The following is a 27738-nucleotide window of genomic DNA, read 5'->3' as shown; positions in this document are numbered from 1 at the left end:
TCTGGCCTAGGGAGCACAGGCAGATTGTTTGCACCTGTGCTCCCCAGCTGACCAGAAGGGCACAGGGTACAGCCCCTGGGCTCATATAAGTGCCAGCCTCTGAAGGGGAAGCATCTTTTAGACTTGAGCTGTTTCTGAAGAAGAATGCTATATAGCCAGAGAGCTTCTTCAGCACTTGGGTGAGTTCTATTTCTTCTTCTATATAGGATTATTGGTCTCTCTGTGAGTACTTTACCTGATATTTCTGAGAACGTATCAGAAACAATTTTACTTCTTTACAAGTAAGGGCCATTCTGTAAGGAAGGCATTAATAAAATGAGACTGCTAGGTCATAGCCTTAGCTAATGATTGAACAGTAGCTATGAAGTTGTGACTAATTCAGGGAGCTCAGGTGTAGGTGATGTTCTTGAGTGAGCAGAAGAGGTAGAGCCTGGATCCATCTCTCCTAATCCTTATTTAAGAGCTAGTAGTTAAAGGTGTAACACCTCTCTATCTCTGTATAGAGGTTATTCTTCTCTTGAGCTATTATTGATTGTTGGAAGGGGTGAGTAGCTCTTTTTCATTGTTACTTTATATTGTTTTGTAGTGCTTGTATCTCATTTGGAGGTGCTAACGTTATTTTGTTTTATCATACATTGATCCTGAATCCTTAGTTGTAAGCCTTTGGCTTCTAATACTCCTTCTTGCTCAACTAAATCCTCTACAGCTTCTTTTAGAATGTAAACTGTTATTCACTACATAAGCATTTATGTATAGGGCATTTCTGCAATGTTTTGGTTGACACTCAAAAAATTATTCTCAAGAAGAATTTAGTAGAGTCTCTGTTCTTGGAGCTGTTCAAGAAATGTATAGGTATGATTCTGAGTGATGTGGTTAGTGGGTATGATGTGGTGGGGTGGGTTGGAGTTGTACTAGATAACATTATAGAATGGCTTGGTTTGGGTGAGATATCAAAAGCCACCTGATTCAAAACCATCTGCTGTGGGTAGAGTTGCTAGCCACTTGACGAAGTGCTAGATTGTGATCTTAATGATCTTTCACATCCTTAACATCATTAATAATTACATGGAAACTCAGTGAAAAGGAATTGACTATATAATAGTATGGTATTATCTGCTTTATGAAAAATACTTGGAGTTGAATGTCTCACCAAGAGCCTAGTTTGAGATCAGTTCTTGCACTTATGACTGCATTTTTTGCTTTCAGAATATCACTATAAAGTTTTTCTGTAAAATAATTAAGGACTGATCTGTGTTTGATACTATATCATTCAGTAGAGGGAGAGTGGGAGTATGCATCTTTTCCTGCAGTGCCTAAGCATAGTTACTAGCATAAGTGGAAGGACACTAATAAAAAAAAAAGCACTTGTAACATTATTTTTAGTGGTATGTTACACATACTTGGGTACTTGCTACTAGCCATAATGCTCTGAGGTTATGTTCCTTTTTTATCAAGAAGAACTCCTAAGAGTTTAGAGTTCAGTGCTGCCCTCAGGGCAGGATCTGCTGTGCTTCACCCCTAAATTGCTTCCAGAGGACATCCTACCTCCTCTGACCATGTTCTTGCAGGACTTCTGGAGTGAATACAGGGCATTCTCATTTGCCTTTTCAACAGTCAAAAGGAGATAGATAGATCTTTGTGGTGTGCTTTGACATCTGTAGCTCCTCATCTTTTTGGAGTCTTTCTCCAGGATAAATTTAACTTTTTCTCTTTGAGGAATTCAGGCACAGGTGAAGCCAAATACAAACCCAATCTTTCTGAGATATTTCTCCATTTTTTAATTATTAGTTTGTGAGCAATTACAACTTTATCCACATCCAGGGGAGATGTTGCAGCAGACCTTAGTGAAACAATAGACTCACCCTGATGAAAATTAAGTTCTGCTTCCCACTTAACTGGGCTACTTGTGGGCAGCAGAGTAGACATTTCCCCCTCTGCTAGATTTGCAGTAGTATAGTTTACCCTGGGGAGGTCTAGGTAGTTACTGTTGATTGTATAGATAGTTCTTGTGTTCTGTGGGTGCTCTGAAGGGACAGTGAAGTATTAGTGTTTTATAGCATGTTGATCTGTTCCTGTGACATGGTGAGCAGTTTCCTGGTCTGATTTCCAGAGGGTCTCCTAAGGCTAAGTTGCATACTGTAAAGTCATTAGTGTGGTTTTCTGGAGGTCTGTATTTTGGATTTAAGTTCAGTCTTTTCTGTTGGTATAGACAGCTGGCAGGCATTCAGTATTCTCTGACTAATTATTAAGTCAGAGAGTTCTTTATCATAGTGCAAATATAAGCAAAGTGAGGGAGGTCTGTGGAAAAAGGTGGGCTACAGTTTCATCCCTGTAGATCTAGTATAATTCCTGGTGATTTCAGTGTACTTTTACTTTGTGGAGAACTGCCTAAGGATATGAAAGTCAAAGAATGGAAGAAGATTTAGAACAAGAGCTATCTGTGTGCTTTAAGATGTATTTGTGGATTGGTCTATTTGTGAAAGGTAATTACTAATTTTATTGGCTTTATATTGCTTTCTTTTTTGTAATTTGTTCCAATTGCTTCGTGGACATTAATTACTCAGGTTGGTGGTGCTATTTGTTTTTCATTGTCCTTCAGCAGCTGTCTTGTGATAAATCTGTTTACAGCAGTGGTTTTTCCCCATACTTTGCTCATCACTTGTGGTTTTGAACCTTGTATCTCTTCAGTAGCTGTATGTTAGTGTCTCACTGTGCACTGAACTTGTTTAGTCAGCAAGTTAGATAAGAGTGGGTAAAAGAAGGGTGTGGATTGAGAGAAGGCAATCTGAGAACAAGGAAAAGCTCAGTAATTGACCTGTCTGCAGCTTTGAACTGAATAATCTCTGAAGTGGAAGAAACAAACCAAATGAGAACACCTGTCTTATAGTAATGTTATTTTTAAGCTTCTTTCCTTTATATGAAAATGGAGATGTGTATACTGACTTCCAGATTATCTGGAACTGGTCTTTACACTGTAAGCTGACAGCCTTGGAAGCTCTGTCTACTACCGAAATACTGTGTAGAAGTAAGATTTGTGGATGCTGGTTCCTAGCACTCAGGCCCAATTAGCCCCAGACTGTGTTTGGGTTGGTTATTAAGAAGGAACAAACTGGCCCTGGCAAGACAGGCCTCTGAGATGCTCTGCGGAGGGTAGCACACTATTGGCTTTCTGTGAGTTTCTCTGCTTGAATTTATGCTAATTGAGTGCAGCTGTTCTGGGTAAGCTAGCAAATGTAATGTGTTTAATCTTCTGTCACCATATTCATGTTGTAACCCAGGTAGGTCAGGGCTTGTTCATTGTTTGCAAGATTTGGAAATGGGAAGGAATTTGTCCCTTAACAAATAAGCTGGTGTTTAAGGTTTTTAGTTGTTTAAATGCTAGAGGCTGACCACAGCTAAAGCTGGGGAGTGATGATTGAGCTAATAGCATTAAGTCCCTCTAGCCCCTAGCTGTTCTGCTTTCACATATTCAGGGTTAAAACATTCATCACACTTAAATTCAGGAAGGAATTAACCCCAGGGTTGCCTGGGACTATGGCAAGTGTTTTTGTCCTCTGTACTTTGATCTCATTATCGCAGGGGAACTGCAATATAATGAATCCCCTGCTGTAAAAGGCCTGGGCAGTAGCTTGATCTTTTCTGTTCTTTTTCTGCAGCATCAGCTCCTTTACCAGGGGCCTTAAAATTGCAGTTGTGCTGGGAGCTGTCTTATGTCAGGTACAGCTTGAAGACTCTTTGTAGCTAAGTATTTAGTATGTGATTACAGGCTTATCTTCCACCAAAACTGACTTCTCACTTGAAGTAAACCATCCACTTGTCTACTTTATTATTGCCAGTGCTCAGTGAAGCTACCATACTTTCAAGACAAATCATTCTGCTTTAGTAAAAATATAATTTAACAAATTATTTCATTATGTTGCAGAGCTTAGTAGGTCTCAGTCTTCAGTGTAACTTCTGAAAGTGTTAAGTGTCAGGGAAATGTCACCATTTAAGAATGTGTAGCTATCTGAAGATCTGAGCTCTGTTTCCTCTCAGCTGACAGGGTGCCTGTTCAGAGAACACCAGCTATAGGAAGTTATGGCTTATGGATGCACTGTAAGATCTTGCAGGTTAACTTATCTTGGTTTGGAGAAGAACCCAAATGAAGTCAGAACTCTAGTAGCTGCTGGAGGTGGGATTCCTGCCAAGTGTTAGTGTTGTGGCCTACCAGAAGCAGGGATGTTGCTTGCAGCACAAGGCCTCCTTGTGCATGGGGTGTGAAACCAAGGCTGTCCCCTGGCCTTCACAAATCCTCCTAGGATTCTACTAGCCAGACTTCAGAAACAGAAGGGGCATAGAAACCTGAATGATGGCCAGTGTTGTAAAACTTGAAAGAAGAGTTTTAAAATCCTACAGTGTTGTGTAAACAGTGTGCTTTTAAAGTAGGAGTGAAATTTGTGGGGTTCCACTTGCACACTGAATGGGATGTAGTCTGGGTAGCATAATGGGGTCTCTCTTCTAGTTTCTGACCCAAGACCTTAGGGAAAGCTGTTATTTCCCCCTGCTATGGAGGGGTCAGCGTGAGTTCATGTCTAGAACCAGTGTGAGGTCGTTGCTAAACAAGAGCACAGTGTAAGCTCTGATTGGGAAAACAGGAGCTATGCAGTCCTGTGCAGAACAGCTTGAGGTGGCAACAGGAACTGTTGGGCACTGGGACTGTTTTTTTTAATCAAGGCGAAGTGATTAAGTAATTGAAAGACTTGTTTTGATATCAGTAAAGATCTGAACAGTCATTGACAGAAATAACTGATCAGTAAATGTGTCAAGCACTGTAAATGCTTCACTCTGTCTTTAGTCATCTACTAATGTTACAGCTGTGAGATTGGTTTACAGTACCTCTGTGATAAAACTAGCTATGGATTTGGCACTGTGCATAGGAGAGCTATTATCCAGTGCTGGTAGTCAGAATGATTTCCCTTCCTCAGGCAGTAGTGGTGGACTATATGACTGGGACATTCACAGGTCATCCAGCAGCCACATTTCACCTTGACTGAGTTGTTGCAGCTGAGGTGGGTGTGCAGGTCTGGCTCGTTCAAAGCTCCATGGTGCACTTCTGTGCACCACATGATCATGCAACTCTGTGGCTGTCTCCTGCACTCAGTCTGAGAATCCTATAAATCTTCTGCTGTGTAGAATACAGAGAGAAGGGAGGCACAGTTCTACACCTGAACTGTGCTGAAGCTTTCACGTCCTTTAATGATATGGGAATAAGAGTGTTGTAATCAGAGTTAATAATTGAATGTTCTAGTCCTAACAGGCTGCTGTATTTTAGCAATGGTGAAACTGAGTTAGGGAAACTTGTTACTTTCAGTAAGCAAAAGATTTAATTAAAGAACAGGTCAAGCAATATTTCTTCTTTAATAACGGGAATATGTGCAAGAGAAAATGCTTGAACTGCTGTGGCTGAGTTGCTTTATGTCACTTTAACATCTTTGTTCCCTGATTATATGCATATGGATTTCCAGTGTTAATGCTGTAAAAGTTTTCAGAGTATGCAAATTAAAACTGCCCTGGTTTTCAACAGCCTTCAGACCAAGTGTTGCTGTCAGTTTCTTTCAATAGCATGAGTGTTTGTATGAGATGGAAAATGATGTATTAAAAGAAAGTGTGGTAATGGCTGCTTACCTCCATCCACATTTCACTGCTGAGATTCTGTGTCAAAGGTACTTAAGAATTCACAGACCAAAAAGCCTAGTAGTTGGAAGATGGATATGCATTGGTTATGGCAGAGGTGAGCCTTTTACAATCTGCACAGAAATATGCATTTCACTTGGGAAGTGTGTAGCCTTTTGGAGCTCAACTAAAAGTCAGTGAGGCAAAACACAATGATCTCTTCACTTGAGACTTAGTTGCAATTGAATTAAAAAAAAAATATTAGAACAAGCATTGTTAAGTTTTCAGTCTGATCTGATCGATGCTCAAAATTATGTTCCTTCTGGGCCTAGTTTGATTGGTGCAGTAAGATTCTCTAATAATCTGCACGTTGTGGTTTGGTTTTTAGACAGTACTATGTGGACTTTGAAGTGTTCATCCAAGTTGTTCCTGACTCCCTGTGAATTTTCTCTTCCCAGGATCCTGTGTTGCAGAAGAGTGGTGTGCAATAGGAAGGGGCTTTGCATTTATCTCAAACTCTGGAGCCGAAACATCTTGTTAGTTGAGCACTGTCCATGTTCTGAGGAGTGAGGTTATCGCTTCTTCAGATACCACTAGTATGTTATAACAGCTGCTTTTGAGATTGATTGCTTTTGCAGTGCAGGAGGACTTCTATGTAGGAATGGTTTGCAAAGAGCAGTGAGTCTTCATGTAGAGAAAACGCTATGAAGTTGAGCAATTGTAGTGTTTGCTATCATTGTAAAATAAGCTCGCATAAACCCGAAAGACTTGCTAGCAAAAACTTGGGTAGTTTCTGTGACTTCACCATGCTACTCTGTAGCACTCTTTCTTCAGTTACTGTCTGCTTTGAAGCTCTCTGAGCATTTGCAAACAGAAGCAAGTAAGATCTCTTAGCAATCCCTAGTTTTCTAGAAGTGCAATGTGTTCTGTAGCAGGTGGAGAATTCTGAGGAGTTTTATTCACCCACAAACATTAGGACAGAGCAGTCAAAAATCCAAATATGCTATTCCAGTGATCACTGAATGTCTATTAATTTTGCCAGAAGGAATGCTAGTGTTTAATCTACACATCACTGCTTAGCCGTAGTTCTTGGTTGCACTAATGGAATTAGACACTTTGGAGCCTGGGACATGTGTTAATTGCCATCTGGGGAGCTGGTCTGTTTTTGTTTATTTTAGTTGTGGTGAAAGCAGAGAAAACATTTTGGTTCTCTGCTCTAAGCAGTCAAATAGATACTGTTTGGACTGTTATTTTGCAAACCTGGTTTAGTATAGTAAGCCAAGTATGCTAGCACACCTATTACTTTTGTGATTCCTATAAATGCACAATGTTCAGCATTTGTGAGCAAGAGGAAATGTGCTTTTTCCTTGTCTCATGCCTTGAACTGCACTGTTCATCCTCTATTTTTCTCTGGAAAAATAGGTTTTTGTGCACCAGGTAATTGCAGCAGCTGATGAACCTGCTTTGCACTTTAAGGGAAGACAGGCAGAAGGACAGGGGTAGTGTCCTGTGCACAAAAGGAAGATATTTTCTTCCTCATTGATGCTTGGGGAAAATTGGTAAGGCTCACTAACAGGCAATTAGTAATGGGTCATATGTGAGCATAAAGAATGGGTGAGCGGGGTCTCTGACATACAATGCTTATAATTCATGTCTCAACTTACTATCTCTCACTGCTTTTGGAGTTGCCTTTTTTTTCCCCAAAGACTCCACTAACTGAATGTTTAGGCCAATTTTGGGTAAAAGCCCAAAACTTACAGCCCAGATAAAATGATTTAAAATTAAAGGTGTAGTAGATGAAGTTGTAGTGTCCTAATAGTTCAGTGCTCTCTGTACCACTTTCTTTCCAAGTCTCAAGCACTTCAAGAGCATTTTTGTAACTATGCCTAGAAATTGCTAAGGGAAAAAATACTTAGACCCTGCTACCCAAATGCGAGCTGGTTTGTCAATAAGATGGGAGATCCCCTAACTGTGTTTTGTGATGGTTCTCACTCATTATTTCACAGAGCACCTGCTGGCACCGAATTCAGTGATGATTAATAGGCATACACATAATTACCTGAATGATAATTATTATTGTGATGGACTTTCCCAGCACAACAGGATGTTGTCCTGTTTCTAATCCACTTTGGTATGCTTATTTAATTTCTTCTGCATGATGAATGGCCTGGCAGTTTTGGCTGAACCTCCTGCTGGAGCAGATCAGTGCAGCTTAGAAGTTGGTAGAGGCAGGGTGATTGACATCAGCAAGCATCTACATGGTTCCTGAAGTCAAGTTTGCAGGAAGATGCTGTGTAAAGATGGTGTGGTTTAAGAAGCAGGAAAAACAATTCCTAGAGGAATCTGAGTACAGATGGGATTGGAGTGGTAAGCACTGCTGTACTGGTGCTAGCACAGCAGATTGTTTGGTTTTTGCATCTATTCTCTATTATAGTGCCTCCTTTTCCTGGAAGCTGTCAAACTTGGAGGACCTGAACAATTTCTGATATAGGTCTGTTGTTCCTCTATCCCTACTCTGTGATTACATCCTGCTTAAGTCTGTTTGATGGTTCAATCCTTTTTCTTTTGTGAGAGCAGGAGATGAACTTTGCCTCCATTTCAGTATGTTATCACCTCTCCATCTCATGTGATGTTAGCTTTTGCCTTCTAATCTTTTATTGTGTACAGATTTTATTTCTGCCACATGCTAGGAGGAAATAATGATGAAAAATGTTTCAGTCTCTTCCTGATGTGTAATTACCTGCTGCATCTTTGAAGACCAAAAAGATTTGTTAAATATGGGAGCAATTCAAATGGCTGTAGTAGGTATTTGTCAGTCTCTGAACTATTTGCTGATAGTGTATATCAGCTTGGGTCAGTTGAATCATAGCTTTTACTCTGAAAGTTTTGCTTTAAAAATTCAAGAGAAGCAAGCTGTGTTAAACTCAAGCTGCTCTCTGTCTGCAACTGGGAGGTTGTTAATGTTGTTAAATGCTGAAGCATAGCTAGTGTGCTATGGGGAAACTTTATTCCTTCCACTCAGAGCTTTTCCTCTGACACTTTTTCTTGTTTGATACAAGACTAGCTCAAACCTCACCTTGTTTTATTCTGACTATCACTTTAGATTCTTAAAAACAGGCTATGTCACAGAATATGCTAAGCTGGTTGTATGAATACTTTATAGCACCAGCAGGTGAGACTTCAGATCATGAGGAGCTACTGCACTCCAAAAATGAGCTATCATCTTCTATGTTTGGGAAACCCATTCAAGTGTGTAGAGACCTTGTCATCTTGATCCATCAGCTAACATTGGCATGCACCTTTGTAAATCCATTTATTTAAAAGCACTCTGTTTGCAACTGTGTGTTTTCTGCCTCCAATGAAACAAATGAATGTTTGTGGATGTAGGGACATCAGTGGAAGACATGGGAGTCTTCTTTACAAGCTTCAGGCTAAAGAAGTGCTTTCTGTGCTGTTGTGAGAAAAAGACAAACGTCCTTTGGGGAAGGGAGCTGGAGGTGTGTTTTTATTGTCTGTGTAGTCTTATACTTTGTCTCCCCTCTGTTGTTGTTAAGGATCCAATTTTGAACCCCGGAATACCAGAGTTTGGACCTGAATCTCTGGAGTTCACCAATGACAGTGTGGGAGTGTGAGCATCTGACCAGCTCAGGTGAAACCTAATTCTTCCATTACAAACCACTTAATTGCTGTTGTTCATAACAGTATCCTTATCAAATGACTGGCTGATGTGCATTCACTTCCAAACAGGCTTGATAGTCTCCTGGCCTCTACAGTATATTCAGCCCTATTCTTTTGAGCTTTCTGAGTTGCTCAGACATTGCATCTTCATCTTATTGAATTTCCTTTGCTCACTGCTTTATGATGTTTGCTTGACTACAGTGGTATTGATAGACACCTACTGTTACTGTAAATAATAGGACTTAAGTTATTTTAACTTTCTTTGTCTGGGTGGGTCGCTGACTGAACTCAGCTGAACTGGTAATGGGCAGTGTGTATGTGCAGAGATGCAATATAGAAATTTCATGCAAAGTTGTTACGAGTTCAGTTGCACCTGATTATTTCTAAATGTAATCCCTTGTGTCCCTTACATCAAGCTAGGGGTAGATCTTAACTGTACCCTTACATCATTTATGTTAATTGGTGCACAGATTGCACTGTAGAGTTCTTTGAACAATGGTTGCTCATGTGAGTCTCCATTAAATCTGGCCACAGCTGACTTTGGCAGCTGTGCCACATGTTTGTTTCACATAACCTCATATGCTTAGTGTTGGCAGTCTGAGTTGCTTTCAGATTGCTTCCAGGACAGCAACTGATCTGGTGGTGGTCTATGTGAAAATCAGCACTTAGTGTCCTCTGACTCAGCTTTGTTGCAAACAAATTGCTTGGAGCTGGTGTGGTTTTGAACCCCTCTGGTTGTTCTTAGCTATGGAAGAAAACAGATGTTGTATCTTCCATCGGTAACACCTCCTTTGGAGCCCACATTATTGCAACACTGCAAACAGATTGAGTAAAACTGAAATTCTTATTGCTTTGACCCCAGTATTTGCTTTTACTGCTGGCTGTCTCTTGAAGGTGCATAGTCCTATATTTAATGTTATGTTATGTTGCTCACTCCTATTAACTCCAACTGCCTAATCCACAGTAAGCAGGAAACATTCCTCAATGTAAACTAGGGACCATGTCAGTACTCTAATAGTCCAGCACTATAATAATACAGCTAATGACCTATTTGTGAGAATCTTGCTGTTTATTTTTTTATTCCAGCTCAGGGAACAGAAATCAATCATGAGATATTAATCTCTTTCTAGCTGTTTAATCTTAACCACTCCCATGCCTTTGTTCTGCTATTCACATGCTCAGCAGCAGTGCCCCCTTCCCTCTTGTAGTGACCTCATTTCAAAGCATGCTTTCTCGATGGTTTGGCTTTCATGGGATCAGACTAATGCTATTTGAGTTGGGATGAATTTTGCACAAATCCTGGCAGCAGTTGCTGCGTATTGCTCCACTGAATTTGTTTCAAGAAGAACTCTCTGTTCAGAAGCTGATGGATGCCTTGAGCACCAAGGATGAGCTTGTGCTGAGTTTGACAGGGCAGGCTGCTGTGCAGAGATAGGAGCTGTTAAATGGGGTTGGTCAGTGTGTTCCAGCAATCCCACATCCTCCAGGATGAGCTAACCTGTCAAAAGTGCTGATGGTGCAGAAATTCATGGCTAAAGACTTGCTGACTTCTTGTGTTGGGGAAGATTATATTGATGATCTGAAGCCTCTTCTAGGCTTCTCATCCAAATCTCTTTGGCCTTGAATTTTGGCTCATATCGTTTGAAGGGAAAATGGAGAGAGGTGTGGCATAGTTAAGAAGCCCCATCTATGTCAGCACAAAGACTCTCAGTTAATTTATAGTTTCTGCATGTACCAAGTTAAGATTAGGTCCTTCTCTATGAACAGTTAAGAATAGAGAGGAATGGTGTATACAACTGCTGTGTACAGGCTGATCCTGTAAGGAAGTTTGTGATATTTTTTTTAAAGAAATTAAAGAAAAACTGTACCTGAGTTCAAGTCAGAACTTGTAAAAGATCCTTGTCATCTTCAGTGAAGGTTAACAATTGCTAGGTCGTCTTGTGCAGTACTGTCTTATGGCATTTCCATAAATAGACTTCAATGCCTGAAGATCAGCAGGTATAAAAACACAAAATTGATTTATTAAGTTTTTTTGGCATTCCCTTCCAACCCAAGCTGTTCAATGATGATCACTTCTGCATTAGGGTACAGGACTGTTCTCAAGTCCTAGGTTAATGCAGCTATAAATTGTGACCGTACTTTGGCTGGCTGGCTGCCCCCTGGCTAGAAGCAGGAATCTAAGAATCTAAATTGTCTTTTTTGTATATGAAATTCTTATGGAGTCTTTCTATCCTGTGATGAGCATTAAACACATTTCTTAGCAGTAGATTCTTCTACTGCTCCATGATGCCCTGAAATCTGTGTGTCCAGATTTCCACTTGGAGGAAGAGGGGGATGTAAGAGTGGATGATGTGACCCAACTTTTATCCCAAGGTGGCATTCATGCAAGATTGAGGGTTGTGACTATATAGGAAAGGAAATATTCTTGGTTTGTATAGCATGCAACTAAGCCAAACCACTGCAGGTCTGCAGATGGAGAATAGGTGACAGTTATGCTTGTCTCTTTTTTTTTTTTTTTTTTACAGCAGAGTTCTTTAAGGGAAATAAAGCAGGATAGTTAAATAGCACAGCTGAAGAAAATAATTATCCTAACAGGCATGTCACATGCAGGGATGTTCATTCCTGTTCCACTCTGGATCTTGGGTGAGAGTTGCACAGCACTCTCGGCAAGGGAAATTATGTAATACCTGCCTCTGGAGTGCGGCATATTCTTTGGCTCTGTAAAAATAGCATGGTGGATTGAGAAGCAGTAAGGATTCACTGAGGAAATGTAAGGTCCCAAAACACTGTCAGAGAAACAGAAGAGAGGAAGCAAAGGGAAGAGAAGGGAACATGAGTGGTGGGTACAAGATATGAGGGGTGGAATGACTACCAATATCTAAAAAATGGAAACAAGTAATGTCCTCAAACAACAAATGTGTTACCAAAGCCAGGCTGGAAGGCTTGTGATAGACTCCTTGTTTTGCTTCTGTAGCTCCCTGCAGAATACAGATGTTAGTAAGTGGAACCATAGCATGCGAAGCTGAATCCATTGCAGGAAATGAGCACTGCATGGCAGATCAACTTCCCTCCTGCTGTGTGATGTCTTGAACACAGGGCAATGGGAGAGCCCTCATATTTTACTTAATAAATCCAGCCCTACTGTTGCTTGAACAAATGTTTTCTTAGCTCTCTTGCTCTATAGTGTTGGAACAAACAACAGGCTTTGGTCAATGATATACTAATAAAACATAAAGCCCAGTTCATGTACTTATAGGCTAATCTAACATTGTTGCATTCATTATGGAAAACTTTGATAATTGAGAAGTCTTTTAACCTAAAAGTGATGGTAGAGTGTGTGTTTTGTAGCAATCTTAGCTGAAAGAGTCCTGTTCATATCTGTGTTAAGAACATTACTGGCACTTATGTTGCAGCTGGTGAGTGACATACTAAGGTACAGGCTGCTAAGTCCCAATTGGGGTTGATGCTATATATAAAATAGCACTGCAGTGTAACTTCTGCTAGAGTGTGCTGAGAGAGAGCAGCATCTCAGGTCAACAAAGCCTAGTTGTGACTGAGTGGTAGTGTTGCAAAAAATGGCTTGGCTTGTGCAGGTCCTTCTGATGTACTGTATCAGTCTGTTGCTTCCTTGTGGCTAGTGAGTTCAGTTGCTGTCCTTTTGAGCTCTACATGCAGAATGAGGATTGATTCTTTGATTGGTTGCTGCTCTTTGGTACTCAATGCCCTGGGAAAAAAATCTCCTTCATCTTGGGCTTAAAGGGTAACTTACAGACCTATTCTCTGCAATCAGTTGTGATGCATGGTTTTAGGGAAACCCCTCATCTCCAAATTCCCTAATGAGTTTCCAAGAGTTTCTCCCACTTCTGTTGCAGCAGGAGATGCACCAAGAAGAGGGGGTGGCTCTTTCACTGGCCAGTAGTGTAACTGACCTTTACAAAAGTACTAACATTAGTCCAAGCTGAAGAACAAACAGTAGATTGTCAGACAAGGCTTGTCCTACAGTCTTATCTCAACTTAAAGTACTCCTCTTGCAGTTGTTGTGGACTTCAGGAGTCTGAGCTAAATACATTTCTATATATATATCTATATATATAAATACATTTTATAAATAAATTTCTAGGATGCAGAGGGAAAATACCTGTACCTTCCTCCACTCCCAAAACTTAGGCCCAGACTGAGGCTTACTCTTTCCATGCAAAGCTACTGGAGCTCAGCAAGCTATAACTTGGTGGTATTGCTGCCCCATGGTCCCCCTGCCTGGCCCTGTGGGACTCAGGTGAAATATGCTCACTCTGCTTCTAGGTGTACCCTGCAGCTTTAGGGGTAGTCAGCATGGCAAATGGATGCAGGGAGAGCTTGAAAGGTTGAATCCAGTGGTCTTAGAAGGACAACAATTCATAGATTAGTATGCTTGCAGAAGTTCTGTGCCAAGACAAATAGGTGCACCTTTTTGTGCAGTCAGCTGAGAAGATAACTGCTTCAGAGACCTGATGGACAAATGAGAACATGCTTTGGTAGTTTCTGCTCTGGCTGATAGGCCTACCCTTGCACAAGCTGCTTGCACAAGCAGTAGCCAAACTGCTGCAGTTCATAGCCCTTCATGTGCTGTGAGAGTGTGGAGGCTGTGATCTGCTGTATCATCCTGACAGGCAGCATGCAGCTGCTAGCTGTTCATGTGGCAGCTGCTAAAGTGTCTGGATGGGGGATAAGAAACTCAAGTATCTGGTAGTTGTTAGAATTATTATTACATCTTAGGCTAGGTTGTCTGTACTTATAAATCAGAAGTCTTTTGGATTGTAAATCCCACTAGGACATGACTTAAGCTCCCAAAGTATCTATTTATCTTAGTAAAGCTGTTCAAGGCTTTGGAAATGATGGGCAGTAATAGGAGTCTCCATTACTTTGTTTTGATGAGAAAGGTGGGGGTGTGTGGGCAGGAGATAATCTGAGATGCACAGAAGCAGAATTTTGAGATTAGCTGAATTCCAGTTCTTTGACTCTTGGACTCTCAAAGATGTGTAAGTTGTCTTCCATTAATTACTGCTTATGAAAACAGATTACGCAACTTAAACTGATTAGGGCTTTGTGAGATGAAGTACTCTTAGTTTCCAAATTCAACAAAGCATTTCAGTTCCTTTCAGAGAGGGGGAATGAGCCTAAGTCTGTGCTTAAACTTAACCAGCGTTTTTGGATGAACTATGAACAGATCTGGAGATTCCGGTAACAATGCCTTATTTTCACCTTCAGAAAACTTTAACATTGATGCCTGTTGGCCATCAAGGAAGTGTTCCTGAGTCCACCAGACAGGATTTGGGCAAGTGCACAGCACCATGAGATAAACAAACTTAATATACTCCCTCTACTTGTATAACAGCAGGATATAAGTTGATGGGGGAGGACAAGGGAATACCATGGGGGAAACTGCATAAGTAGTTGGAGAACATGCAGTAAAATCCTCTGCAGTATTTGTTGTGTACTGAGAAGGGTGTCTTCTCAAAGCACTCGATTGGAAATTCCTAGATCCTTTGATCCTTGTCCTCGGTGAGTACGACAACAAAAATATGCACATAAGAAGGATGTAAAGAAGATTCACCTGCTTATCCCAGGAATTAGGGGGAAAGAAGGCTGGGAAAATGTCCCTGAGTGACATCTAGTGGTGCTTCTAGTTTATGCAGTGAGGAAGCTGGACGAAGAAAGGTTATGGCCAAGGCTGTTTTGATGCATGAAATTGTGAGCTGGAGTCCTTTCTGGATGTTAGGTGGCAGTCCATCACTAACATTAAAGCCAAGCATGTCAAGTATTTTAAGTGATAGCAAAGCAATGTTGAAGGCTAAGTTGTACTGAGCCTGGAAAGACAGAAGTACCTTGTGCTTCGTGCTATGTTTAACAGAGGGAATTAAAAACATTGAACAGGAAGACATTCTTGGCTTATCTGGGAAATATTACGCACAGACATTAGCTTGTGTGAAATTCCCTTAGCCACAACAAAGTTTCTCACTTACATGGAGTCTAATTCAGCAACTTAAAATCGCGCAGTGCTGCTATCCATGCAGGGAGTCCTAGGAATGATGGGTGTGGGACTTCTGTGAAATAGAGGAAATGGTGAATACCAGGAAGGCTACATGTTTTGGCAGGGAAAAATGCACATGCCAGAGAAATGGGTGGAAGTTTTTAGGTTTTTAAAAAGAGGTTCTTTACAAGTATCATCAAAGCTAATGTTTGACAGTGTGTAGAGAACTCCGAACATCTCCCTTGCAGAATTGGCTGCATGTTGGTACTATAGACATCCTGGCAGTGGTTGGGACTTAACATCTGGAGGTCCCTTCCAACCCCTATAATTCTGTAATAGATCCCCAAGGAGATATCTGCTGGACACTCCTTAATCAAAGAGTGAGACAGCTGTATGAACTAGGGGACCCTAACAGATAGAAGCTGCAAAACAAGGGAGGAACTCTGTGATGCCCTGCTCGCTCTTTCTGATGTAGAGCAAGTTCTAGGCTGGAATGACTCTACTGTCACATATGCACTCAGGACATCTCACACTGCAGACTGCATGTAAGCTATACAAGAAAATGAAGAGCATCACGAGGGATGTCTGTTTTTCCTCAAAAGACAAAGTGCACAGTTCTGGAAGTGGTGGTAAGGAGTTTAGTGATGCATCAGTCCTGAGCATCAGCTAGCAGGTTGCTTGCATTCTCCTCATGGTGATGTATATTTTTTTCCATGTAATGTGATCTATTAATCTGCTGCTGGTTCTGAGTTCATTGGCACACAGCTTGCCCTCTGTGTGGGTATTAACCATACTGTGTAATACCCATACTGTGTGGGTATTAACTTGATCTATGGGGTGTGAATGCAGTTAGCTGTAGATCACTGAACAGACTGAAAAAAGGCCATGCTGGGAGAGAGAAGGGCTGGCCTGACAGGGAGAGCAGCTGATGCTAGGCCCACAAATTTACTGTAAAATCAAACTACATCCTTCACTTTCCTGCTCCAAAAAACACAGACTAATGACTTTCCTAGCAAGCTGTCTGTGTTGCTGGGTACTGTTCCCATATTCTCTCTCTCTCTTTCTCATACATGCATTCGAATTATGCACTATCTCACTCAAGAAATTATGTGCTACCTGCATCAACTCTTGTAGTAGCTGTCAGAATCTGGGTTTGGAGCTTCTCTGACTTTGCTTACCTATGAGAAGCTTTTCTTTCTTGATGTGGCTGCTCTTTTCTTGCCTCTGCCAAGTGAGTAGGAAATTAGGCTGTGGCTTCATGCAGGACTGTAGCTTTCACTTGTTGCTTAGAAACAAAGCTACTGAGCTAGGAGAAATTAAAAGGAAAATAAATGCTACAGAGAAAAGGTTAATGCTGCACCTTAAGGTTGAACTATCAGCTTCAATTAAATTATCCTTTTACTGTTTAAGGCATTAAGTTTCACTTTTGAGTGGCTAGTTGTAAACATAGATGACTTGTTGACAAGGGAGGCTGAGACTGTTCATCTTTTTCTTTCTGACAGATCCAATTGCTTGTAAAGGTGCTATCCGTATTCAGTAGATGTAAGTTTATAGAGCAGTGAAAAACTAGACTGTTACTTCCCTAAAGCCTGTCTGGGGTTTCATCTGTGGTATGTGTGGCAAGAAGTTTTATAGCAAACAAGGATCCTATCTCTTGCTGTTTCATTAATGTTGCATTTTCACATGCAGTATTAGGAAGAATTCTAACAGCCAGGAAATCTCAATGCAACCTACTGACTCTTCGCTGTTGTCTTTCCAATGGACATGGTGTGTATCTTGCACAGGATGAATGATAGTCAGCACAACTAATGGGGCAGCAAGAGCCTGTTGGATTTTGTTGATTAGAAAGGCTTGCAGGCTCCAGTTCTGAGTGCTCAAATGGAATATGCAATCCTTTCCTCTTGGGAATGCATTTCTTGTGTTAATAGCTGCTTACCTATTAAACAACAGCATTGGGTTTATGAAATATAACCATAATGTTGTCTTGCCTTGTGACAGTCTAAGAAAAATGCAGTTACAAAAGCAAAGGCATTACCAGGAGACAGTGGTGTCTTCCAGGAGAAAGCCTACTGGCCATTTACAGAACTTGTGCTGTACTTTCTCTTCCTCCTTTCAATGCATTGCTCTCTTTCAAAAGCCCAAGCTTTAGAGATGTGCCTGGGCAGATGCAAGAGGTAGTGGACGTGGTTCTTCGACCTGCTGTGTCTTTGCCATAGCTGTGGAGAGCCAGGCAGGTAGCTGCTGGAGGTTTGAATATGGACTCTAAGTAGCATTAGATTTTCCTGGCCATTTTTGTAATTTCTATCTCCCTCTTTGGCAAAAGAGGTACTAAGCTTGATGCTTCTCCACTGTTTAGTTCAGCTGTGGGGCTTGTAATCAAGATAGATTTGGTTTCTGAGGGCTTGCGTAGTTAATCCCATTCCCAGCAGAGTTGCTATTTGCTCTTCTTCAAAAAATGCAATCCTACCTGCCTTTCCTTATGTTACACCTATCCAAGGCTTATCTGCTGGTTTGCCCAGAGTTGTGTGCAAAATAACCTTTCTGAAGTGAGCATAACAGGGCCAGACTGACCTTGGGTCCCACTAACCAAACTCCTTTTCTATTATGTGGCAAGAGTAAAGGAGATGGAAAAAAAAAAGCCTTCCTGAAATGAGGCTATTCCCTAGTTCTGAGGTGAGCTGACCTCTGGTGTTTCCTCGAAAGCAGGAAATGCCTTTGTATCATCGTAGGGCAGGGAGAGTAATGCTGCTGTGCTTGTGTTCTTACAGAAAAGCAAACAAACAAAAAAAGCTACTACTAGTGCATACTTGGGTAAAAGTTCAAGTAGTTGCAGCAGTGAGCATTAAACTGTCTTGGTTATCTCCCCATTCTCCATTGACTTGCAGCATAGGTCCTACTTAAGCAAAAGGTATTGCGGTCTTGGCTGTTACTGCCAGTAACATCTCTAATCACATCTTGAAACCTCAGTAATTGCCATCTGCATTGTCACATAGCAAAGAACTCCACTGTTTAAATAAGGCTGTGTAGAAAAGGGTCTGTTTCTGATCTGTCCACTGCTAATGTAATTTGCTGTGCTGTGTGCTTTATGAACTTCATAAAATCATGCTTAGGCTCTGCAATTGTGCAGTTTATCATGCATGGAACATAAATATCTCTGTGCTATAGCATATGCAATGCCAATGATTCCTTGAACAAGAAATAAAGGAATATGCAAGTCTGCATATGGGTACCATTGTAGGACTGATTTTTCCTGGGCCAGTATTACTAGATAGAAGGGATAAAATCATTTATTCAATCCCCCCGATTAAATGTATTAATGAGCATCACCTGAAGTAGCAATAGGAGAAGGAGCTCAGAAATGCTGTCCCTCCCATTTGGCCTTCCCAGCCAGACGTGGCAGCACGGAGGCACGTTTTTACTAGTCTCGTTTCTACTGCACGTTGGCCCCGCATCTCCACTGCGAGCTGTTCTTTGAACTGCTTGCTTTATTTTTTTCCTTTACGCTGCTTCCGTACGATATTTAACATCTGCACATGCGCTGTCAGCTTCTTGAAGATAAACTCGAAGGTGTTTGGATAGAAATGCACTCATATGGACTGAAATGTAAATTACTGAGGGGAAACAAGAACCCCTTTTGAAGAGCTGAGCTGGAAGGACAGCGGCAGTCCCGCAGCCCAGCTCTTTGGGCTCTCCGCGCATCCTCGCCTCCCCTGCGCCCGCCCTGCCCGCCGCCGGGGCGGAGCGAGGAGAGGGGCGGGCGGGCTGCAGCACTGTTTGAATTCAAACGTACGCGGCGGGTGGGGCTGCCGTTCCTCCGTCTGTCCTCGGGTGCGACGAGGGCTGCCGTCCCGCGGGGAGGAGAGGTGAGGGAAGGTCTTCGCTGGACGCCGCCGGCCTTGGGGGGTTCGGCGGTGGGCTCGGGGTGCTGTAACGGCCCGCGGAGGTCAGCGCGGAGTGCTGCGGTGTCGCCCTGCCGGCGGGGCCCGGAGCGAGGCGGCAGCTCGGCTCGGGGAAAGTAAAGCTGACCGTGCCCGCTGTCCTTCTCTCCAGCGATGGCGTGTCGGAAGGCCTCCGAAGCTTCCTTCAGCCTGAGCGATGTACGAGAGCGGATGCGGGAGAAGAAAAATGGTGTTCTGAGGACCGCCAAGTTGAATGCCTCACTTGCGTCAAAAATCAGAACGAAGATAATCAGTGAGTGTTTTGTCTTGCAGTGCGTTTTGGGGGGGGGGGGGGGGGGGGGTGAATGACTCTTAGCGAGAGCTTTTGTAGTTAACAACAGCCTTTGGGCTTTTAGAGAATTTGATACCCCTGCAAATGAGGGTCAGATGCCCGCTGAGGTGTTTGAATGTGTCTGAAGGATGTGTGACTGGCAAGTGAAACCGTGGAGGAGCAGCACTGGGGCAGTTTCAGGCTACTGGAGAGTGTCTGTGGTGGCACTGGATAAGTCTCTCCGGGCACACGAGTCCTCAGTGTCTGTATTAGCATCCAGTCAACAGCAGTAAAAGGAGGAGGTGTTTTAATGCTTATACTTGCCATTGTAGAAGCCAGTCCAATGGCATTTATAGAGGATGTGTTGGAGAAATAGTGCATAAAATCAAATATTACTATTACTCGCATTTATTTATCATAAAATTGGGGAAGATGTGTTGAAATCTGCTGAAGGTATAGAGGGAAATGTAGGTGTCTCTCCGTTTTGGTTGGAAATGAGGACTGAGAGCTGTAGTTGATTGTCTTGATCAGAAGCATGCCTGCCTGTAGTCAGCTCCCAAGCCATTCTGTCATTCATTAGGAATTGAAAGATAGGTTACTGGCTGAGCATGACCCTCTGAAAATGGAGGTGTCTGCATCTAAAGTGTTTCAGTTATTATGAAAAGTCTTCCTTGCTGCTTTCTGGAGAATTCCATACCTACCAACATATGGGAATGAATTACACTGCTGTGTTTGCATAGAGGGCTGTTGAGTTGTAAGTATCTGAGCCTGAGGGAAGGCTAATCTAGAAAGACAGGCAAATATGACAAGAGAGGAGAAAGGCATGGATGAAACCTTGAATACTGATTCAGTGTGGTGATTCTCTTGCTTACAGACAACTCCTCCATTATTAAAGTTTCCCTAAAGCACAACAATAAAGCACTGGCACTGGCCCTCAATGCAGAGAAAGCTAATGCACAGCGGCTTGCCAAGGAGAAGGTCGTCTTGCAAATGGAGTTGGAGCAGTGTCACTTCCAGAACGCTTTTCTGCGGAACAAGCTCTGCTTTCTGGTATGGCATTAATGGAGTTGTCAGAAGGTGGGCAGCACTAGCTCCTCTGCCTTGGGAGAGGTGCATGAGCTGTCACTGATTGTCCATATCTTCTGCATCTGAAATGAGTCTCCATTTACATGTATATTCTTTGCTTTAAGCTATGTTCTCCCCAGAGGAGGTATGCTTTCTTATGGTTGCCAGTATCCTTGTTGGAGCAGTTGTTTTGATTTTAATACCCTTGTTGTTTCTCTGTTTCCTCAACATAGAGTAACGTCTTGAAGGAACTTGAAAATCTTGTGGAGTCAGTTAAGATGGCTCGGCTTTCTGAGGTAAGCAGTGGGGAGTGTGATCATGCTGCTGGTTGTACTGGAAAGGAGGCTGTGTTTGTCTCCTGCTAAATTCAGTGTTGAACACATTTGCCATTTAGCTTGCTTGGAATGTTATGGCTGCTTCCTCATTTTTAACCTGGTGCTAACGTCACTTGAAGTTCATGTGGAATCTTCCCACTTCCTAGTCTCAGATTATCTAAACTAATTTAAGTTCATCCTTCTGCCTGTGGAGGCAGAATGTGATTCTGCTGCGACTCATTGTGCGTAGTTTGCACAGTAAGTGATTTTTAGTAGAGCAGGAAGTTGCAGGCTTAGGCCCTGTCCAATATAGCTAATGTTCTCTTAAGAGACGGATAAACTGCCTTCTCCAGTGGGAGGACAGGACCTCTGGTTGTGCAGTTTTAAATGGCGGAGGGTCACTGGCAGTATTTGACACTTTCCTGGTTGGATCTGAGCTGCTGCTGTCTGTGCGTGCATTTGCACAGGTGACTGCAAGAAATTTTAACTCGCTTTCTGTTTATCTGCTCTCCAGTATCGTCCAAGTCATCTGTCCCTGTCTAATGGCCAGAAGACCAGCATGACTGAAGATAGCTGGGCTGATGATATTTCAGATGGTCATCTTCTGAGGTTGGCCTTTAAGTCAGATGCTGAAATGACTTTTGTGTTTTATGTGTGTGTTCAGTTGTTTGTATCTTGTGACTTGTCTTTCCTAAAACATTCCTGTTTGCCATTTTCCTTTAACCTGTCTTTCTGCTGCCATTTCTCATCTTATTTGTCCTAGTGTCAAGTCTTTTTTTACATGAGCTTGCCCTTTTCTCTCCTCTCCTTTGAAAACACATCTCTTTCAGATAAGTTTTTTCTTTTTGTTTGGAGAGTGCTCTAAGATTTCCTTCCCAGCCCATTTTGTCTCTGACAATGCAGATGGTAGATCCTTTGGAGGAAAGGCCCTGTCCTTTGAATTTACTGTTGTGATGGTTTAATTGTAGCTGTTGTAAACAGTTAGATCCTATTTCTACTAATGATGTACTCTTATAATCCTCTTCTATGAGAATACTTAAGCATGTGTTTAGCTACAGGGATGAAGGCAGTACTTCCTTGTTGCCTCTGTATTTTTTTCCTGCTTCTGCATATGTAGAGGCGCACTTTCCTTACGAACTGTACTTGCACGTAGAGTAAAAAAGCTATCCTGGGCAGATGGTGTGTGTTCTTCAGCATCTGAAGGTTTCTGAAATGTACTGTAGTACATTGGCTTTTGAGAGATGAAAGCTGTGTTGTGTTGGATTCCTTAGTGTCTTGCAAGTGTGGAACATGCTCCATTGCTGTTATTCTTTCTCATTAGCACTGCAGCAATGCCACTAAGGGTGCCCATTTCAAGGCCTACAGATTGTAGACAAAGTGGCAGCTCCACGGCAGTACGGAAGTCCTCATTAGATCTTCAGAGATGTGCTCCTGATAAGCCCATGGAAACTTTGTCTGTTTCTGAAGATGCTTTGCCACCACAGTTGGCTGGGAAACTTCAGTCCCACCAGAAAGAAAATGGGAACAACCGGAGTGAAAGAAGAGAAGCGCAAGAGGCTTTTCTTGACTCATGCCTCTTCAGAGGTAAGTGCATCTTTACTGGTAGTTGGTATGATTTGGCATGTATGTAGAGCCATAGCTCCCCTTAGCTTGCAGCTATTAGCTCCTGTGTTTCTAAAGTTATTATATTAGGGCTGGTTAAAGGATCTTGCTTTGGGCTGCCTTTGTTCTGACCAAAGGTGAGCAATTCAGTTACGATGAGTTTGTGGAGTCTGTGGAACAAAAATAATGCATTTTCTGTCTTCTGGTTTTGTGGTAGGATTGCAGTGCATATTTTGTAGTGGTACTGAAAAAACTGACTTTTTGCCTGCTACGTTTCTGAGTCTTAAGAATGAATGTTGTCTTTCTAACAGAGTCCTTGTGTGCCACTCAACAAAATCTCAACAGTTTGTCAGCACTTGCCTGGGAAAGTTGTCCACTTCCATATGAAGATGAAATGGTGAAGCACTTCTGTGATCGTCTCTCACAAGGGCACGTTACGCAGAGGAGAAAACATTCCACTTGGTTTGCAACAAGCGCTCAGTCTTCAGGTGTGGATATCACCCCACGTGTCAGTTCAACTCGGGCAACCTGGTGTGGTATTGTGAAAGATAGCAGCAGTTTCAGTGAAAGCAACACACAGCCACAGCTAAAATCTCCCAGCTCACTGTCTTTACCTACTGAAGCAACTGTTAGTCCCAACAGAAGATCTTCAATTAAAGAAGCTTTTTGTGATCAGCCACAGGCTGAAGAACCTAGGTGTAGCACTGAAGTAGATTCCAGCTCCAGTGAGGTCATGGAGTTTGTTCCTGTAAAGATTAAAAGTAAAGTTAACTGTAAAACTGATGAGAAAAAGGCTCCTAAAAAAGCAAGTGCAGGAAGAAAGAAAACAAATATGATTAAAACCAGTGCAAAAAATGGTCCTGATATACCTCAAAGTGAAGAGAATACCCAAAATGCAAAGAAGCCCATTTCATCAGAAGTTGCAGCATGGCCTAGTGGGTTGGAGGCTTCTGATCTGGAGCAGAAGGCTTGTGTTGGAGCTTTGGACTTGAAGAACAGAGGCTCTGGTGTGGTGCAAAGTTCGCATTCTCCTAATAATGTCAGAATCAGAAGAACTTACATGGTGAACAAGCCACAGCTGAATAGTCTTGAAAGTGGTAACTTAGTGCAAGTTGAGAAAGATGGAATAGTTGAGATCCAAAGCATGGAGAGCAGTTTGTTGAAAAGCCCAGTTCATACTGTCTCAAGTAATGAAGTTCCCTCAGATGATTGCAGTCTGCAAAATTCATTTTTGTTGAGGGGTGGGATTTCAAGTGCATGTGCTTTACAGGAAGACTCATCAAATGTGACCACAAAGAGTATCAGACAGAAAACCAATAGAAAAACTAGAGTAATTAGTCAAATAAATGACTTTGAGGAGAATTTGCTGAGCAGCATGGAAAAAATACCTGAGGCCAGAGCTGAAGAGCAATGTAAAAACAGCCAGATAAGGAGGAGGAAGACAGTCACGAAAAGCAGTTGTCAGAAAAATGAAGGCAATTTTGACCCATTTATAGATGTTCAAGGAATAGCTGAAGGTGGCACAAGAGATTCACTAGTCAAATGTAGAAAAAGGACTTATTTTGTTTGTCCTTTGGATCTTACAGGAAACTTGGGTTCTGTCCAGACAGATTTTGAAAAGGATGAAATGGTGCCATCTAAGTGTAATCCAGGGAGCAAAGCTAGCAAAATTCCCAGAGTTCAGAGGAAGGGAGCTGCTCAGAACAATAAAAAACAAACAGGGGATCCTCTAGAAAAGGAGCAAACTAAGGTTCTCAACACTGGTTCTTTGGAAGAAGAAAGCAATTGCAAACCAAAGCCTCGGAGGAAGAGGAAAACCTCCGTTCCTCCAAAGACCAGTTCTGTAGACAACCAGAGTGATGATGCCGGTGTCCTCCAGGAGAGTTCTACAGAACTTGTGTCTAAGCAAACTGTATTAATTGAGAAATCTTCTTGCCCTACCAATCTGCTGTCTGAGCTGGGTGCCTCCCTGGAAGAGCGGATAGCTGACATTTCACTTCCAAATAATCTTATGGACCTGTCGCAGAGCCTTGAGTCCTCCTCTGTGATCTGTTCTACAGACTTGCCTGTCAGCTGTGGGCTTACAGATCTACCAGTTTCCAAAAACTCAGAGACCAAAGGTGAAAGAACTCCAGAAAAATCTTCTCTTTGTCCAGAAAGCTCTCTGCTATTTAAAGAAAGGAGGGCAGAAGAAGCATCTAGGGAAAAAAACAAGGTTGTGTCAAGTTTTAAACATTGTTCCCAGAGTTCATCTCCACAGGAACCTGGTAGGTGGCAGAATGGGGAAGGGACCTGTATTGGGGGTAAATACTGCAATAAAGATTGCAGACAATGCATGCATTTCTGTTCCTCTTCTGGGTTTGAAAGATCAGCGTGCATTTACTCTTCCATTTAAACTGACCAGTCACTCCTGTGACTGCATTTGTATGTAGTATACTAGCATTCTTTTAAGAATTTCAGATTGCTCTTACATGCATTAACTTTGGGAAAGCACTGAAAGCATGTCCTGTGAGTACCTTCTTTTCCCGCTTTGTTGTCCATGGGATGTGCTTGTCTATTTAGAAAACTTGTCTCAAACAGCTGAAAGGTGTAACCTGATGTTAGCTCTGCCTGTGGTCAGCACTACTGGGGCATTGTTTTGTTTTTCAAAGGATTTGGAGGGTGTGTTCTGTGGCTCTAGTAGTAATTCAGCAGTTAAGCTGATTTTTGCCACAGTAAACCTGGCAGGGTCCTGCATTATGGGAAGTCTCCTAGGTTGTCTGGGTATCTTAAGCTTGCTTTCTACAGGCTGTCAACTTGACACCAGAACTTTCAACTCCCATTTTTGCAGAAAGAGGCTACTACATTTGAGCCAATGATATTTGTAATATTAAAGATCTGTATTTTTTTAGAGAGAAGCCTAATTTGATTAATGAGCTCACTTGTGAGGAACAAGTGTAGGATTTTGGAACAAAAATGGTTTCCTGAGTTTAGAGGTGGTGTGATTGGATTCAGGCTTAGGCAGAGTTCAGAGAATCCTGGTGATGCAGACATCTGGAAGCTGTATTTCTAAAGATATTTTGAAATTATTGTGATCAGCTCTGTGAATGTCTCTCTTTAGAAATTAGGCCACTACAGGACTTGACCAATGCCAGGACTTCATCTCTTGTCCCCTGCTTGGAAGAAGTATCAGAACGTGCATCCAGACGGAGACCAGACCCAGCCTGCTACAGAGAACCAAGTCTCAAGTGGTAGGGATTTAAACTATTAATTCCATGACTTTTCCTATGCTGGAACTCCTGCTCTACTCTCACATACTTGCTGTCCAGGGCTAAATCCTCTGTTTTGTTGGTCTTTCAGTCCCTCCTACCCTTGGTGTTTCTGAGTCCCTCTTTACCACAGTGCAGTTAAGCATAACTTATGCGTTAGTATATGTGTGTGTGTAGGCTTCTTTTAGCAAGCTGTCAAAGACGTTATTTCCTTCACTGAACAAATGCATCTCTTAGCAAGTCTGCCTATGTTGTACCCTTGTGCTAATAAGGGATTAGTATGAGGATAAAATACAGGACATGGGAGCTGGGAGAAATGAGTGAGAAAATACAGAGGCCTTGCAGGCACCAAGGTCAGTGAAGAAGGAAGGGGAGGAGGTTTGCCTGCAGCTAGTGGAGAGGCCCATGGTAGAGTCTCCTGCAGCCCATGGGATACCATGCTGATACCATGCCCATGGCAGAACAGGTGGATGTGGCTTGAAGGAGGTTGCAGCTCACAGAGGGAGCCTGGACAGGAGCAAATGCTTGGGCAGAGCTGCAGCCTGTGAGGAGCACTCATAGAGGAGCAGCTGTCTGTTGCATCTGTGCTGGAGCAATTTGTTTAAAAAAATAAAATAAAATAAAATTTATACTCTATGTTATGTTGGAGCAGTTCTTAAAGAGCTGCAGCCTGTGGGGAGTCCACATAGGATTGGTATGGGAAGGACAGCATCCCATAGGAGAGGCTCTGTGTTGGAGTAGGAGGAGTGATTGAAAGTGGAGACAGTGTTGGACCACAGCCCCATTCCCCTGTGCTCCTCAGAGTAAATAAATAGATATGGGGGGGTAGAGAGACAGGAAAGATGTCCTTTTTGTATGAGTACTTGCTGCTTTAATCTGTTAGTAGCACTAAATTGCCTTCATCTCCTTTACACTGAGTTTTTGCCTGTGACTGTAGTTGGTGAATGCTCCCCTGTCCTTAACTCATGAGCTTTTCCTCCTTGTGTTTTCTCCCCTGTGCTGTTGGGGTGGCAGTGAGAGGGCAGTATGGTAGACTTAGCTAGCCACTGATGTGAAAACAGCGAACCCTATGAGCAGGTTGGTTCTGTATCTGCTTTTTCTAGTGGATTTGAATACCAAAACAGCTAGCTGCATTTTTTTTTCACAAAGCAACTGCTGGTTCAGTATGGACAGTGGCTACTGTACTTTACAGTTAACTCTGTATTGTACATTTAGCTGCTAAATAATGTCTTCAGTTAAATTGATTTTATTAAAATCTCTGTGCTGCTAGGAATGATACTAAGTTTTTCAGTATCACTGTTTGAACTAGTGAGAAATTGGTTATTATATATGAGTCAGAAAGTACTTGTACTGTGTAAGGAATTAACTTTTACTACTGAGACATCTTATGGTGGAAGCATTTCAGCAAATCCATGAACTTTAGAGACTGAAATCATGTATATACAGGAAATCTCTTGGTGCTTTAATCTAATGCTTCTGGTTCCACAGCAAACTGAGGCGGGGTGACCCATTTACAAACAAAGAGTTCCTCCACTCCCCTGTTTACAAAACCAAAAAGAAGAAAAGGCCCAAAACCAAGGAACTGACCAAGAATATCAAAGAAGAACAAGTTCCTGTAGGATGTCCCAGTGCCAACGCAAGCAAACTAACATCAATGGGAGACAAGAAGCAAGAAGTGATGCAGGAGTTGAACATGTAGCCTGTAAGTTCCTGTTTCTGTGTCTTTACTAGGATGTCTCTAATGTTCTGTATAGCTTTTTTTTTTTTTTAAAGTGTGAATAAAGTCTCACAGATAATAAAAAAAAAAAAAAAAAAAAAAAAAAACATTGTGACATCTATTCCCTGACCTCTTTGGGCAGAGTATTTAATGTACAAGCTTCATTTTATAAAAGGCTCCCCCAAGTCAGTCGGGATTATCTACTGATTTTGCAGGTCTTTGTTTTCAAGGGCTTGCCTTCCA

General features: G+C 42.1%; 1 protein-coding gene across 7 annotated transcripts; it reads left to right on the top strand.

Annotated features, from left to right (window-relative positions):
- The first annotated feature begins 40 nt into the window (after positions 1–40).
- Positions 41–27646, top strand: LOC128077333 (shugoshin 1-like). 7 transcript variants are annotated; one of them, XM_052676435.1, is made up of 10 exons: positions 41–179; positions 9207–9280; positions 19391–19531; positions 20424–20599; positions 20848–20910; positions 21443–21537; positions 22250–22512; positions 22842–24797; positions 25631–25760; positions 27267–27646. In XM_052676435.1, exons 2-10 carry the CDS (start codon positions 9265–9267, stop codon positions 27475–27477), a joined length of 3051 nt encoding a protein of 1016 aa, XP_052532395.1. In that variant the 5' UTR covers positions 41–179; positions 9207–9264; the 3' UTR covers positions 27478–27646. The 7 variants fall into 7 exon arrangements, with proteins under 7 accessions (XP_052532395.1, XP_052532397.1, XP_052532396.1 ...); XM_052676436.1 differs by lacking the exon at positions 41–179 and adding an exon at positions 368–544; XM_052676437.1 differs by lacking the exon at positions 9207–9280 and having other exon boundaries at positions 44–179.
- Positions 27647–27738: the final 92 nt, after the last annotated feature.

The sequence above is a fragment of the Tympanuchus pallidicinctus genome, unplaced genomic scaffold, assembly GCF_026119805.1.
Source record: "Tympanuchus pallidicinctus isolate F22 unplaced genomic scaffold, pur_lepc_1.0 scaffold15, whole genome shotgun sequence".
NCBI classification, from domain to species: Eukaryota; Metazoa; Chordata; class Aves; order Galliformes; family Phasianidae; genus Tympanuchus; species Tympanuchus pallidicinctus.
The sequence above is the reverse complement of the archived record's forward strand: the minus strand, read 5'-3'. Positions and strand labels throughout refer to the sequence as shown.

Excerpts from the sequence above, each read along its gene's own strand:
- LOC128077333 (XM_052676433.1), top strand. The coding sequence starts at position 18,874 with ATGCGCTGTCAGCTTCTTGAAGATAAACTCGAAGGTGTTTGGATAGAA. Across the intron at positions 21,538-22,249 it reads TCAGATGGTCATCTTCTGAG|CACTGCAGCAATGCCACTAA; the intron begins GTTGGCCTTTAA and ends CTTTCTCATTAG. Across the intron at positions 24,798-25,630 it reads TTCATCTCCACAGGAACCTG|AAATTAGGCCACTACAGGAC; the intron begins GTAGGTGGCAGA and ends GTCTCTCTTTAG.